Below are 17,134 nucleotides of genomic sequence, written 5' to 3'. Positions count from 1 at the left end.
CCAGGGTGAGAGAGTAAGTATTAGGTGGTTGTAGCAGTGTTACCTGTCACAGAACACTGTAATAGTGAAGGAAGTGAAATGACTGCTTGATTCTCACCCCTAGAGGTGCTGCTGGGGAAAGAAACTGCTTAGTTTCTCTTTCTCTCCACATTGTGAAGGCTCAAATGTTAATTTAGGCACATACAATGATTACTCCATTCTAAAATGTCAAAAAGGTAATTTGAGGGACTTTCAACTGAAAAGTTTAAGATCACCACATTGAAGTATATTAAAAACTCAGTGTGTGTTTGGGACTAGGTCTTAAACTAAAGTGGCTAAAAATTGCAATAATAAGACTTGCAGTGACTTTGAGCTATGAAAGGTCAAACTGGAAGGAATAGAATCCCATAAAATTAAAACAAAGGAATGAAACAAGCTGAAATTAAAATGATTGTGGAAGAATATGGTGGCCTGAGATTAGTCAACATATAATAATGATAGAATGGGCTGTTTCTGAAAAATCATAAAAAAATATTTTGGGCTAAACCAATATAGTATATTTGAAACTATTTTAAAAACAGTGATCCAAGAAATATTTTGGAGTCATATGTAGGTCTGGCATTAATGAATAAAGATTACTGGATGTTCTGTATATAAGGCATATGGACATACCGTGTTTCAATTAAAATGATGACACCATATTTTGGTAATATCTAATATATTTAATTTTGGCATAATAGTGATTTATTATATAGTAATATTTCAAAAATATACTTTTGTGTTTAACAAACCACCAAAGAGCTCAAAATAATGGCCTATAAACATGCTTTTGCTCCAAACACCAAGCTGCTATTGCACGGAAGGCAGTGAATTCCATCACGGGAGTTATAAGATCCAGGGCTGCAGATCACTGTGAATAAAAAATAAGTTAATAAGTAACGGTTTCCTAATGCCACGTAAATTAACTTTACATGGAGGATAAATTTTCAAAGAAGAAAGAATTTTTCAAAACAAAAATAATTTGTTTTTAATTGTGGTTAAATGCATATAGCATAAAATTTGCCATTTTAACCATTTTTAAGTGTACAGTTCAGTAGTGTTAAATGTATGCAAATCGTTGTACAACTAATCTCCAGAACTTCTGCATCTGGGAAAAACTGCAACTATACCCATTAAACATCTCCTCATTCCCCCTCTCCCCGCTCCTGGCAGCCACCATTCCACAATTTGTTTCTATGAGTTTGACTCCTCTAAATGCCTCATGTAAGTGAAAAGTTTTAAGTTTTCACTCTAATCCAGCTTAAACCAAGACTGTGACCTAAAATAGTTGTACTGACCACACGATGTTGACATCAGAAGGCTGACTGGGCCATCCTGTAAGTTACAGAAGAAGCCACAAGGGGTCAAGAACCAAATGTGACTACCAGATGGTCCATAGTAACCACGATTTAGATGTATAAAGATAGCCCCAAATATGGGAAGGACTTGCAGATCATTTCTAACAATCCTCTGATTTCAAATCCTATTTCTATCATGGGCTAAAGGTGTAATTCTGGAAAAATTACTTAGCCTAAAACGTAACTCGGTTTGGTCATTCCTAACATAAGGACAATGTACACCATGAATATGTCACCACTGCTCCCTCTGTGTGATGGAAAGTAAAGAAAGGCAGGAAGAAACCAAGGTCAAATACATTCTCTGCCATTGATTAACTTTGGGATCCTGGGCAAAGTAGTCAATTCTCTTAGTTCTAGTTTCCTTATTTGTAAAACAGGTACAATAACAATCAAGTCATAGCATTATTGTGAGGACTGAAACCAGATGACTTAGATGAAAAGGCACCCAGCATGTGATGGGCACTCAATAAATGCTTAACCCTGTGCATTGCGGGGTTGCTGCCTCTACTCACCTCTTCCACTGGGGGCGGGGCGGCATCAACGTCATGGGATGCCATCAGCCCCTAATTAGGTTGGGGTCTCTGACCAACCTATTGCAGATGTGGTCAGCCAAGGGATCACAAAGATGTTAGTAACAGCACATCTAAGGCATGGGTATTATGGGCCATCAAAAAAGATGCTTTTTCTAGCACCATGATTTAATAATACATGTCACTGAATGGATCTGGGTCATATTATATTATTTAATTTCTTATTCTTTTTAAAATATATTTTTTCAAATTGGGAAATATCTTAACCGTCACTCAGAAAAAGTATTTTCCATTCTAGGTTCCACAGAGCTCCTCAAGTTTTAACAGACATTTTATTTGGGAGTTAATGTTCCAGATGGAAAAAAAAATTGGTAAACAAAGTTAAATAGATTGATTTGCTGCAGTAATAAGAAGAGTGTTTAAAGTGAAAATGTATGTGGTAAAATTCTAATGACATAATATTTCTCAAAGGTGTGTGATCATGGTACACTTTCTCTCAAAACACATATTAATATTTCTTGATGCACAAATATGGAAAGATTTAGTGAATGTATTGAAAGTGTCAAATCATTACATATGGAGAAGAGAAACCTGCATTTAGTCTTTACACACAGACTTTATACATGACTGTTACAAACAGAACTGATACTGGCATAAAATCATCTAAATCAAAGTTTAAATAAGTAATGATATTCTAATAAATATTCTTATAATTTAAAAAACCTTCATAATATAGTACATGTTACACCACAGAGCCCTTATCTGTAGCACTCTCTCCTAGGATATATCCTGAAATATTTTGTTCTCTTTTAAGTGGAATTGTGGAAAAATGCTAAAATGTTATTTAAATTTAAAGTATAAAATTAGTGAACTTTTCTTCCAGGTCTGAGTCTCAGTGAGTAGAACATCTCCCAGCTATAGTTATGAGAGCAGCCTGATTAAAACTTGATTATTTCAATAAGAAGAGAAGGAAGCATTGGTGACTGATCGGTATCGAAATATGAAGAAATAAGTAAATACAGGAAAATATCTTCATGAATTTTGGGTAGGGAATAATTCCTTAAAAAGGGAAGTGACTAGCCATAATAGAAAATAATTGATACATGTGGTATTAAAATTAAGAACTTAAAGTAACAATAGTCAAGCAAGAAAACTAGGAAATAGTTGCAGCTATATAACCAACAGAGGACTACCGTTCAGAAAACACACACAATTCATATAAATCAAGGAGAAAAGGACAGAAAATAATAGGAAAAACTTAACCAAGGAGGCAAATTCTTGTGTACTGAAAACTATCAAAAATTGCTGAAAGAAATCAAAGACACAAATGGAAAGACAACCCATGTTCATTTAATATTTAATACTGTTAAGATGTCAGTACTACTAACTATTCATGAAATCTCCATATATGAAATCTCTAGATTCTATGAAAGTTCTATCAAAATCCCAGCGGTGGCATTTTCAGAGATTAAAAAATCCATCATAAAACTCATTTGAAATCTCAAGGGACTCAGAATAGCCAAAGCAATTTTGTAAAAGAATAACAAAGTTGGACATCTCACACTTGCTGATTTAAGTACTACAAAGCTAGAGTAATTTCAGTGTCCTGGTACTGACATAAAGACAAAATTACAGACAAAAAAAAAATAGAAATAAACTTCCAAATAATTTTTAACAAGGATACCAAGACCATTCAATGAGGAAAGGACAGTCTTTTCAACAAATGGTTGAGCAAACTGGATATCCACTTGAAAATGAATGAGGCTGGACTCACCTTACACCATATATACAAAAATTAACTCAAAATGGATCAAAGACCTAAACATAAGAGCTAAAACCATGAAATTCTTGGAAGAAAACATAGGAAAAAGCTTTATGACATTAGATTTTACAATGATTTTTTATATGACACTGAAAGCATGAGGACAAAAGACAAATAATTAAATTGGACTACATCAAAATCGAAACTTTTTCTGTACACTTGAACCAAGGAAAGGCCATATGAGGACAAAATGAGAAGGTGGCCCATTATGCCATCTGTAAGCCAAGAGAGAACTCACCAGAAACGAATCACCAGCACCTTGAACTTGGGCTTCCAGCCTCCAGAATTGTGAAAAAAAATTTTGTTTAAGCCATCCAGTATATGGAATTTTGTTATGGCGGCCCATCCTAATACAGTATTTATCCAAAAGAACTAAAAGTAGGATCTCGAAGAGATATCTGCACACCCATGTTCAGTGCAGCATTATCCACAATAGCCAAGAGGTGGAAGCAACCCTATGTCCATTGACAGACGAATGGATAAAGAAAACGTGGCACACACATGTAGACAACGGAAATGTGGTACATTAGTGCTGGGCCACCTAATGTGATGTTAACGTGGGAATGTGAAATTATAAGAAGTACTGTGGAATGGTATGAAAATGTGTGATGGTCACGTACTACACATGTTGGAGGTGGGAATGTGATACATATGCACACATATACACAGCAGAATAGTATTTAGCCTGCAAAAGGAAGGAAATTCTGACACATATTACAACATAGATGCCAAGTGAAATAAGCCAATCACAAAACGACAAATGCCACATGATCTCATTTACATGAGGTACCTAGAGTAGTCATCAAATTTACAGGGACAGAAAGAAGAAGAGTGGTTGTCAGGGACTGAAAGGAGGGCAGAATGGGGAGCTAGCGTTTAATAGGTACAGAATTTCAGTTTGGGAAGATGAAAAAGTCCTGGAGATGGATGGTATTGACGCTTACACAACAATATGAATGAGCTTAATGCCACTAATTTGTACCTTGCAATATGCTTAAAAGGTTAAATCTTATGTATATTTTACCATAATAAAAAATGTGATGCATTACATAATCATCAGATTGCAAATATTTAAAGTTTGGTTATGCCAAGAATTGGCATAGATGTAGACAGGATCTGTCCTACATTGCATTGTAAAAGTGTTTTCTAATTTTTTTGTATTAACCCAATGTGACATATTTTAATGAATTGCTCATCTTATGATCCAATATTAGCTAAAGACCTAGGATATACAAACAAAAATATTCACAACACCATTGTTCGTCATAGTAGAAAAACTGAGAAGTAGGAGGCAATTTCAACCAACAATAAACCAGATATATACTCCTTGATATATTCATAAAATAGAATATTATACATATCGAAAAAAAATTTTTTTTAATTGTGTTATAACCACAAAAATGTGCATGAATCTCACAGATACAATTTGCAATACTGTGAATCTGTTAAAATAGCCTATCATTGGACAGATTCTCAGCCTGGATTTTTAAAAATCCAACTTTACACTGCTAATGTAAAAATGTAAATTTTAATCAAATTAATCTATACCTGCACTGCACTCATAAATAAAACCTCAACTACAATTTTATTTTACATAACTTGACAAATCAATCTAAAATGGACAACTTCTAAAGAGAAAAAAGGTTATTTACCCTCTCTATACATCAAGACATTAATTACCACAAACAGTAAAACAAAAAAGAGGACCCTTTAAAAGACATATATATTCGTGTGTATGTACATATGTGTATATACATACGAATGTAGGTGTGTATATATATGCACCATATATTATAAGTATATATGTGTGTACGTATACACACACACACACACACACACACACAGTATGTACCCTTATTTTATGGACCTGAGAGTAAAGAAACAAAATTTGAAATTAATAAAATAAATTATTAGAGAATTTTTTCCTGGTTGTGAGGCAGGTAAGACTTTTATAAGAGAAAACAAATAGAGAAAATAAGCAATAAGACTTATACAATATTAAACAAAAAATAATGCACCAAAGACAATGTCCACAATGCTAAAAATCAAGTAGCCAAGAATTCTAATTCTAGCTTATATTGAATTAATCAATCTGCAGAAAACACTTATAACATCTGGAAAGACGAAACACACTATTTGACAGTCTTGAAGAGGTAGCAAAGACAGCAGGCAAATAGGTAAAAGTACTATCATATATTTCAGCAGTGGGCACTCACCACGCTATGTGGTGCATGGGTGGCTAAAACTGAAGCAAAAATTATGTCTACTTGGTTACAAAAAATGAGAGGACAGACTTCTAGGCCACCAGAAGATATAGAAAGCAATGGGAGAAATTCAAGGAAATAGGTAGAAACAGAAGCAACAACTCTAAAATCTCATATAAACTCCATGCAGATAACTGGCTGATGTGAGACCTTCACATTAGTCAATGATATTGCAAGAAGTTCAAAACCAGTAAGAGTTGGAAAGCTGAACAAACTGAGAAGATGGTGCCTACAATGGGAGAGACAGTTTAGATTTTGAATCTAGCATGTTATTAGGCTAAATAATAAACACTCTTCAGAGCAAAAATAAGCCAGAAGACTCTACATAGCACTACCAATAAAGTTTAGGATATAATAAAAATTATTAGATTTTCAAAGACACAGAAAACTAACTCATAGTCAAGAGAAATAAGAGTTTAAAAAAAAAGAATAGAGTAACATCAGCAAAGATACTGGCAGCTCCAAATGACAGTCCCAACTAAAGAAACATGAAAATAATCAAGCAAAAACTCTCAGAATTAACTTTGAAAGAACTCTAAATAGTAAAATGGCAGAAATAAGTCCTTTCTTATCAGTAATTACTTTTAATGTAAATAGGTTAAATTCTACAATCAGAAGACAGAAACTGGCAGAATGAATATTTATGATCCAACTATATGCAATCTGGAAGAGACTCACTTTAGACCAAATGAAACAATTAGATTGAAAGTGAAAAAGTGGAAAAAGATATTCCATGGAAACTGTAATGAAAAAAGAGCTGGCACTAATTCAAATTAAACAGACCTTAAGTCAAAAACTGTTATAATAGAAAAAGGAAATTACATATTCCTAAAAGGATCAAATCACTAAGAAGGTATAACAATTATAAAAATATACACACCAAACAACAGGTACAGAAAATATATAAAGCAAACACTGGCAGAACAGAGGGAGACATAGCTCTACAGCAATACTTGGAGATTTCATTACCTCTCTTCCAATAATGGATAGAGTTTCTAGACAGAGGATCAATAAGGAAATAGAGGACTTGACAACACTATAAACCAAATAAATTAACAGATGTATATAGAACACTTCACTCATAGCAACAGAATACCCATTTTTATCAAGTACACATGCAATATTTTCTAGGATAGACAATATTTTAGGACACAAGACAATTCTTCATAAATTTAAAAAGAATGATATCATACAAATCACAATAGAATGAAGCTACTGAAGAAATCAGTAACATAAGGAAAAGTGGAATGTTCACAAATATGTGGAAATTAAACAACACATTCTTAAAAGGCCAAAAAGATAAAGAAGATATCAAAAGGGAAATTGAAAAAACATATTGAGATGTATTAGAATGCAAGAATAACACACCAAACCATATGAGATTAAGTGAAAGCAGAGGAACATTTATTAGTAGTAAATGCCTATATTGAAAAAAAGAAAGATTTTAAATCAATAACATAAATTTACACCTGAAGGGATGAGAAAACAACAAACTAAATCTACAGATAGCAGAAGGAAGAAAATTTTTTTAAAGATTAAAGTGAATATTAATGACAGAGAGAATTTAAAAAATAGAGAAAAGCAAGGAAAACAGAATTTGATTTTTATAAAGACTAAAAGGATTGACAAACCTTTAGGTAGATTGAGAAAAAGAGAGAAGAGAGAAATTTCCAGAGTCAGAAAGATGGAACATCACTACCAAACTTACAGAAATAAAAAGGATAAGCCAATTTTAAGAAAAATTATATGCCACCAAATTAGGTAAACCAGAAAAAAAAAAGAAAAATACCTGGAAACACACGTGTTACAAAAACTGACTGAAAAGAAATAGAAAATCTGAAGAAATCTATAACAAGTAAAGATATTGAGCTACTAACTGAAAACCTCCAATAATGAAAATCTCAGGGTGAGATGGTTTCACTGGTGAATACTTCCAAACAGTTAAAGAAGAATTAAACAAATTCTTCTCAAACTCTTTCAAAAACAGAAGAGGAGGAAACACTTATTAATCAATCTGTGATATCAGCATTGCCCTGACATCAAAGCCAGATAGAGTTATTACTAAGACAAGGAAATAAATATCAATATCTCTAGAATGCAGATGCAAACATCCTCAACAAAATACTAACAAGCAACTTCCAACACTATATTAAAGTAGTATTCACCATAATCAAGTGGGATATATCTCAGGAACTGCAAAGGTGGCTAAACATATAAAAACCAATCAAAGTAATATACTATACAAATAGAAGGGGGAAAAAAAACCTACATGATCATCTCAATTGATGCAGAAAATGAATTTGACAAAATCCAAAATTTTCATCATAAAAACACTCAACAAACTAGAAACAAAATGAAAAAAAATTCAATCTGATAAAGGGCTTTTATGAAAACCCCAAAGCTAACATCATCTTCAATAGTGAAATACTGAAAGTTTTCCCCCTAAGATCAAGAACAAGGCAAGGATGTCCTAAAGAAAGTTCTAGAGAGAGCAATTAGGCAAGAAAAAGAATAAAAGGCACCTGAATTGTAAAAGAAAAAGTAAACTAATTGTAGATGACATGATTGTGTGTATGTATACACACACACACACACACAGGGAGAGAGAGAAACCTGTGAATACACATATACACACAGTACTAGAGCTAATAAAGGAATTCAGCAAAGTTGCAGGATACAAGATCAACACACAAAAAGTGGTTATGTCTATACACTAGCAGTGAAAAATCCCAAAAGAAAATTAGAGAAGCAATTATATTTACATGATAATCCACAAAAAAATCTAGATGTAAATTGAAGCAAGAAGACTGAAGACTTGTAAAATTAAAATTATAAAACATTGTTCTAAGAAATAAAAGAAGACCTACATAAATGGAAACACATCCTATGTTGGAGAAGTGGAAGACAATATTGTGAAGATGACAGTACAATCCAAAGGAACCTATAGATCAATGTATCCTGTATCAAAATCCCTCAGGCTCGTTTTTGTTTTTTTTTTTATAACATCTTTATTGGAGTATAATTGCTTTACAATGGTGTGTTATTTTCTGCTTTATAACAAAGTGAATCAGTTATACATATATATATGTTCCCATATCTCTTCCCTCTTGCGTTTCCCTCCCTCTCACCCTCCCTATCCCACCCCTCTAGGTGGTCACAAACCACAGAGCTGATCTCCCTGTGCTATGTGGCTGCTTCCCACTAGCTATCTATTTTAGGTTTGGTTTTGAAAAGAGGGAATGATGATCCTCAAATTCACATGGAATTGCAAGGGGCCTAAAATATACAACATAGTTTTGAAAAATACAAACCTAGAGTACTCACACTTCTAAATTTCAAAACTCCCTACAAAGCTACCATAATCAAAACAGTGTAGCACTAGAAAAGGAGAGAAGGTACACTAATGGAATAGAACTGAGAGTCCAGAAACAGCCACAGACATCAGTGGCGAACTGATTTTCAACAAGGATGACAAGATCACGCAAGGGGGAAAGAACAGTCTCTTCAGTGAAAAGTCCTGTGACAACCAGATAGCCACATGCCAAGAATATATTTGGACCCCTAACTCATACTGTTTTCTAGAACTTACCTCAACTCATCAATGACCTCTTTGAAAAAAAGGAAAGGGGTACATTTTTCACAATTTTAGATTCCATAATGGTTTTTTAGAAATGACACCAAAAGTATCAGCAATAAAAAAGAAAATAAACTGAACTGTGTAAAAATATAAAACTTCTGTGCACAAATGGACATTATTAAGAAAGTGAAAAAACTCTCTGAGAATAGATAAATATTTGCCAATCATACATGTGCTAAGGTCTGAGTATAAAGAATATGTAAATAGCCCTTAGAACTCAAGAACAAAAAGAAAGAAAACCCAATTTAAAAAATGAAGAGAAGACTTGCCCAGACATTTTTCTGAGATATACAAGTGGCCACCAAGTACAGGAAAAAATGCTCAAGGTCATTAGTCATTTGGGAAATGCAAGTCAATACTGAGACCCTACTTCACACACAAGGATAGCAATAATTTTTTTAAAGGAAAATAACAAGTGTTGTTTAGAATAGTTACCCTTGTATGTTATTAGTAGCACTGTAAAATTGTGCAGGCACTGTGCTAAATAGTTTGAAAACAGCTCAAGAAAGGTAAACACAGGATTGCCTGTGTATAAAGTATAAACAAACAATGCAATATTATTCAACCATAAAAAGGAATGACATACTGATGCATGCTACAATGTGGTTAAATCTTGAAACATTAGGTTAAGTGAAAGAAGCCAGAGAAAAAATGACAAATATTGTATCTTTTCATTTGTATGAAATATCCAGAATAGAGGCAGAAAGCAGACTGGTAGTTGTCAGGGGCTGAAGGTAGAGAAAAATAAGAAGTAACCACTTAATAAGCAAAGAGTTTCTTTTTGAGGTGATTAAAATGTTTGGGAACTAGGTAGAGGTGGTGGTTGCACAGCACCATGTACTAAATGTCACTGAATTATCCACTTTAAAATGTCTTTATGTTATATAAATTTCAACTTGATTAAAAAATGAGTAGAGCTTCATGTGACCCCTGGGCCAATATAAATTGGTGTAACATATGTGTAATTGATAACCAAAAAGGGAGGACAGAGAGAGTAATGCAGAAAACAGTAAATGACATATATGACCCCAAAGCCTTGAATTTAGCAAAAGACATAAATGAATAATCCAAAAAACTCTGCAAACAGCAACATGAAATGTACAAAACCTCCACCCCTACACACAACATAGTCAAACTGCTATAAATCCCGAGTAAAGATAATCTAAATGCTATGGAGTAAAAATGATGACACATTAAATGCAGGGTGCGAGAGGGAAGAAGTATGAGTAGCAGCTCACTTCTCACTAGAAGCAATAACTGCTAGAAGGCAGTGGAACATTATTCAGTGCTAAAAAGAAATACTACTAAGTGAAGGAAGTCAATCTGAAAAGGCTACACACTGTAGGATTCCAACAATATAACATTCAGGAAAAGGCAAAACTATGGAGACAGTAAAAAGATCAGTGGCTTGGGGATAAAGAAGAATCAATAGGTGGAAAGCAGAGAAAGTTTAGGGTAGTGTAGCCACACTGTATGATACTATAATTGTAAACATATGTCATTACACATTTGTCCAAAAAAACAGAATGTACAACACCATGAGTGAATCCTAATGTAAACCATGGACTTTGGGTGATAATGATATTTCATTCATTGTAGATTCATCAATTACAACAAATGTATCACTCTGCTGAGGGATGTTGAGCAGTGGAGGTTAAGCATGAGGGGGGCCAGGGGACATATGGAAAATCTCTGTACCTTACATTCAAATTTGCTTTGAACCCAAAACTGCCTAAAAAATAAAGTTTATTTTAAAAACGTGAAAGGTAAAAAAAGACATTTGGTAATACAATTTAGAGACATTGTAGACAATAACCCTGCACTACAAGTAAGGCTAAAAGAAGTTCTTTAGCCTGAAGAGAACAGTGGCCAGATAGAATAAAGGAAATGATTTACCATTTTGCCTGAAACAACCAAAACATAATAACCATAGAAAGACATGGAAAATGGTTTTCAAGAAACTGGACATCAAACCACAAGGGACAGTGATCCCAAGGGACATACAGGAAACAAAATATTGATATATGAGCTCTACAACTGTTGTAGATTATTGCTTTCAGTGAGTTTCTAAATTATGGCAAAGGGAACTAAGGTGGAGCTGAGTTCTTCCCTGAACTGAAGAGACAAAGCTGAAGTCCAAGAAGACATTGAATGCAGCTAGTGTTCTTCCTGTGAACCAGAAAGGAGATCTGTGGAGACAGAGAACTCTGGAGATGAGTAGAACATCTCACTTGATTGTATAACAGAAATCAGCATATGTGTCTGAAGAAGCTACCTGAATCTGGGGAAAGGACCATCAATTTTGATAACTTTAGAGGAAAGGGTGCTTGGCAATCACTCAGGCTAAGGAACAGTGTCTGTTCCCAATAACCAGAATAGAAAATTCATATTCAAAAGGCATTGGGTGGAGCACTTAGGAAAGTAGTGGAAAATGATTAGCTTTCGACTGAATGCTGAACCAGAAACACCAATCAGATTAGAAAAGCAAGACATGAAATGATCAAATTGTTTTCAATAATGTATTAATTGCATGTGAAAAAAAGAAGACAAAATTCACAGGAATACAAAAATATGCAGTACCAAATAAGGTAAAATCACAATGTTTGGAATCTACACAAAGATTACTAGGCATGAGAAAGAGGCAAGAAAACACATAATAAAGGGAATAATCAAACAATAAAACCAAACTAGAAAAAAGGAGGTGAAATACTTGTATACTAAAAACTACAAAATATTGCTGAAAGAAACTACAGGAGACCTAAATAAATAGAAAGTCATTCACTCTGTGGTCATGGTAGGAAGACTTAATATTAAGATGTCAACATTACCCAAAGCAATCTAGATATTCAATGCAATCCCTATGAAAATTCCAACAGCTTTTTTTTTAAAGAAATTGAAAAGCCATTCCTCAATTCATAGTAAATTGCAAGTGGCCCTGAACAGCCAAAATAAAATCTTGAAAAAGAAGAACAAAGCCAGAGGACTCGTATTTCCCAATTTCAAAACATACTACAAAGCTCCAGGAATCAAAACAGGCAGACCTACAGACCAATGGAACAGAAATAAACCTATTCATTTATTACCAACTGATTCTTGATAAGGGTGCCAAGTCCATTCAATGTGAAAACAGTAAACTCTTCAACAAATGGTGCTGGGAAAACTGTATTTCCACAAGCAGAAAAATGAAGTTGGATCTCTACCTCACGCTATATACAAATATTAACTATGACTTAAATAAAGAGCTAAAAATTCCTAGAAGAAAACATAGGGCTAAATCTTCATGTCTTCTGGTATGGCAACAAAGTTAAAAAATGGATAAATTGGACTTCATCAAAATTTAAAATTTTGTGCATCAAAAGACATTATCAACAACTTTGTTAAATGGCTAAGCAGAAATGTTAACAGGGTCTATCTCTTTCTGGCACAAGATATAAGCACTAATCATAAGAAAGCTGGAGTGATTATATTAATATCTAACAAAGTAGACTTCAACGCAAGGAATATTATCAGGAATAAAAAGGTGTATCATTACATAATGATGGAGAGTCAAGTCATCAAGAAAAGTAGCAATCCTAAATGTCTATTTACATAATTACTGAGTTTCAAAATACTTGGAAGAAAATAAAGGAGAAACAGTCCAATCCACAATATCAGCTGGGAGCTTCAACATTTCACTCTTACAAATTGATTTAACAACTGGAAACTAGGACAATAGAAATACAGAAGACAACTTCTACTTAAATGCCAGAATAAACTTATTATTCAAGAAGACATGGAACGGGCTTCCCTGGTGGCGCAGTGGTTCATAGTCCACCTGCCGATGCAGGGGACACGGGTTCGTGCCCCGGTCTGGGAAGATCCCACATGCCACGGAGCGGCTAGGCCCGTGAGCCATGGCCGCTGGGCCTGCGCGTCCGGAGCCTGTGCTCCGCAACGGGAGAGGCCACAACAGTGAGAGGCCCGCGTACCGCAAAAATAAATAAATAAATAAGCACAGTAGAAAATCTTTGTGACCTTAGGATAGGAAAATGTTTATTAGAACACAAAAACATGTGAACCACAGAATTAAAAAAATAATAATAAATTGGACTTCTTCAATGTTTTGCTTTGAAAACAAAAATGTAAGCCACAGTCTGGGAAAATAGTCACAGCACATATATCAGAAAAAAAACTTTTTGTCCATACTAAATTAAGAACTCTTACAACTCAGTGAGACAAACAACGCACTTAAAAAATGGGAAAGATATTTGAACAGATACTGTGCAAAGGAATACCAATATCCAATAGAAACTTGAAAATATTTTTTAAAAAGGAAAATTAAAATTAAAACCACAATGAGTTACCACTACACATACACACATTGGAATGGCTAAAATTAAAAAAGAGTGAGCATACTATGCTTTGGAAAATATTTAGAACAACTGGAACGCCACAACCTTTCTGGTAGAACATGAAAATTGTACAGCTGCTTTAAAAATAATTTGGCTTTTTTTTTAATAAAGTTAAACATACACTTACCATATGACCCAGCAATCGCAATCATAGGTATTTTCCCAGAAGAACTGAAAACACATGTCCACCCAAAGACTTGTACAGGAATGTTCATAGCAGCTTTATTTGTAATGGCCTAAAACTGGAAACAACCCAGATGTCCATCATCAGGTGAATGGATAAATAAAATGTGGTATATCCATACAATGGACTACTACTCAGCAATAAAGAGGAGCAAACTATTAATACATGAGATAATACTGACGAACCTCAAAATTATGCCGAGTGAAAGAATTCAGACAAAGATTATATATTGCATGATTCCATTTATTAAAAATTATTAAAATGCATGCAAATATATAGTGATGCAGAGCATATCTGCATTTGCTTGGGAATGGATATTGAGGGAGGACTGATTACAAAAAGGCATAAGCAAAATGCAGGGTTACGGCAGAGATCCTCTTCTTGACTGTGGTGATAGTTTCATGGATGTATATGTGTCCAGGTCATTAAACTGTATAATTTCAACATGAGTACTTAATTGTATGTCATTGTTGAGCCCAAACAAAGCAAGTTGTAGAGGTTATTTAAGGCAAGACGCCATTTATTGATTATCATGCAAACCAATACTATTTGTCATTGTTGATTGCCTCTATAAGAATTAAAAGTATAAAATTCGGGATTGGGTTAAAAAATATCCAATTCTGATAATGAATATATCTGAGCAGAAGAGGAAGACAATGGATTGTTGAGGCCTTCACAGGAAGCTTCAGCTGTGTCCTATTTAAATCACTTTAAATCTTAGGATACAAAGCAAGTGACAGAATATGAAATTTGTTTGGAATGGGTGATATGAACATACTTGTTTATAACATCATTTTCTATATTTCTAGATGTTTGAAATATAACATTATAAAGAAAAATTTTATTTCCAAAGAGCAATAATAAATCAAAGACACACACACATACACACACACATGCATCATTCCCTGAAAACCAAAACTAAACAAGCTTCAAGGTACAGATAGCTTCAATGAGGTATTGAGGGAAAAATTATATAAATTTTACATAAACCATTCAGAAAAAGCAAGAAGAGGGAATGACTGCAATTCATTTTTAAAACAGCAAGTGCCCTAATAATAAAATTGTATAAATATTTACAAGAAAACTATAGACCAAAGTTCCTTATGGATATAGACACAAGAATCCTTAACTAAATGTTAGCATATAAACCTCAGTGATATGTAGAAATTACGAATGATGATCACATATAGTTTATATTAGAGGTCAGTTTATACAAAGTTGGTTTAACTTCTATGTATCGATCAATGCATCATAAAACATGATAAAAGATACAAAACATATGATCATCTCAATGGTGTATACAAGACATGACAAAATTCAATCTCCTTCATGATGAAAAATCAAAATAAATAGAGAATGGAAGGGAATTTCCTTCATCAACCCGATTAATGGCATCTCTTAAAAGCCACCAGCTAGCATCACAGATAAAGGAGAAAGCCCGTGGGCCCCGACAGTTGGAACAGGAAAAGAATGCCAACTCTCACCACTTTTGGTGAGCACTTTTCTGAACATTCTAGCCAGACTAATGGGGGCAATAAAAAGAAATAAAGAGCATGGAAATGGGAAATAAAGCAGTGAAACTGTCTTTATTCCTATGTGAGATGATTAGGTATGAAGAAAATCCCAAAAATAAAAAATAAATTCTTAGAACTGTAAGTTTTAGCAAGGCCACACAATACAAGGTCAATGTTTCTAGAAGAAAATAGGAAAAATTCTTCATGAATTTGGGGTAAGCAGAAATTTCTTGGATGGACACAATATCTTTGGTTCCTTAAGAAAAAAAAATTAAGAAACTTAGTTTTGTCAAAATTAAAACTTCTGTATTTGAAAGACACCATTAAGAAAGTAAAATGAATATATATGGACCTGTTTCCAGAATACATAAATAAACCTTGTAAGTCAATATTTAGAAGAATAATAACCAGAAAAAGGGTAGAGGAAATGATGTGAACAGTTCACAAAAGAACATATGTGAATGCTCACAGAGAACATGAGAAGATATTTGATATCATTAGCTATAAAGTAAATACAAATTATATCACAAATAAAATAGCACTACACTGATTAAAATTTAAAAGATGGACAATATCAAGACTGCAAGAATGTGAAACAACCAGAAATCTCACACACTGCTTGGTGGACATGCAAAATCATACAACTACTTTGTAAAAGTTTGGGAGTTTCTTAACAGTTAAAAATACTCTACTATATTATCCTAAAGCTTAACTCTTATGCATTTACCCAAGAGAAATGAAAACACAGGTCCACAAAAACTTACACAGAAATGTTCATACAAGCTCTATTCACAATAGACAAAAACTAGAAACAACCCAAATGCCTGTCAAAAACTGAATGTATAAATAAACAGTGGTAAATTTAATAAGTAGTTGTGATTGTGAAGTAGCATAAGGGGGCAATTTGGGGAATGGAAATTTCTATATCTTCATAGTGGTACTGGTTAAATGGATGAATACACTTGTCAAAACTCACTGGACAATTAAAATGTGCACATTTAAAAATGAGTGTGTTTATGACACCTTAATAAAGTTGATTTAAAAATTTTCCCCACAAATACTGCATGATCTAAAAGAGTCAAATTCACAGAGGCAGGAAGTAGAATGGTGGTTCCCAGGGGCTGGTGAGAGGGAGAAATGAGGAGATAATACAAAGTTTTAGTTATGCAGGATGAATAAATTCTGGAGAACCAAGTAGAGCAATATGACTCTAATTAACAATATTACATTTCATACTTAAAATCTGGTAAAAGAGTAGATCTTAAATGATCTCACCATACACACACACACACACACACACACACACACACACACTATATACATATATATATATATATATATATATATATATATATAAAATATATTTATGTAACTATGTGAGGTATGGAGCATGATGGATATGTGAATTAGCTTAAT

At 33.7% G+C, this 17,134-nt stretch overlaps 1 protein-coding gene across 1 annotated transcript in view; it reads right to left on the bottom strand.

Annotated features, from left to right (window-relative positions):
- Window positions 1-794: 794 nt before the first annotated feature.
- The window catches only part of ZPBP (zona pellucida binding protein), a gene marked incomplete at both ends in the record, with an annotated part of 85,387 nt that continues 69,047 nt past the window's right edge, over window positions 795-17,134 (bottom strand). Inside the window, one exon of the mRNA XM_079712001.1 lies at window positions 795-889. Coding sequence (XP_079568127.1) covers window positions 795-889 — 95 coding nt within the window. The remainder of the gene's footprint in view (window positions 890-17,134) is intronic.

This window comes from Hyperoodon ampullatus (genome assembly GCF_949752795.1).
Source record: "Hyperoodon ampullatus genome assembly, chromosome: 9".
NCBI classification, from domain to species: Eukaryota; Metazoa; Chordata; class Mammalia; order Artiodactyla; family Ziphiidae; genus Hyperoodon; species Hyperoodon ampullatus.
This window is presented reverse-complemented; position numbering and strand designations above follow the sequence as displayed.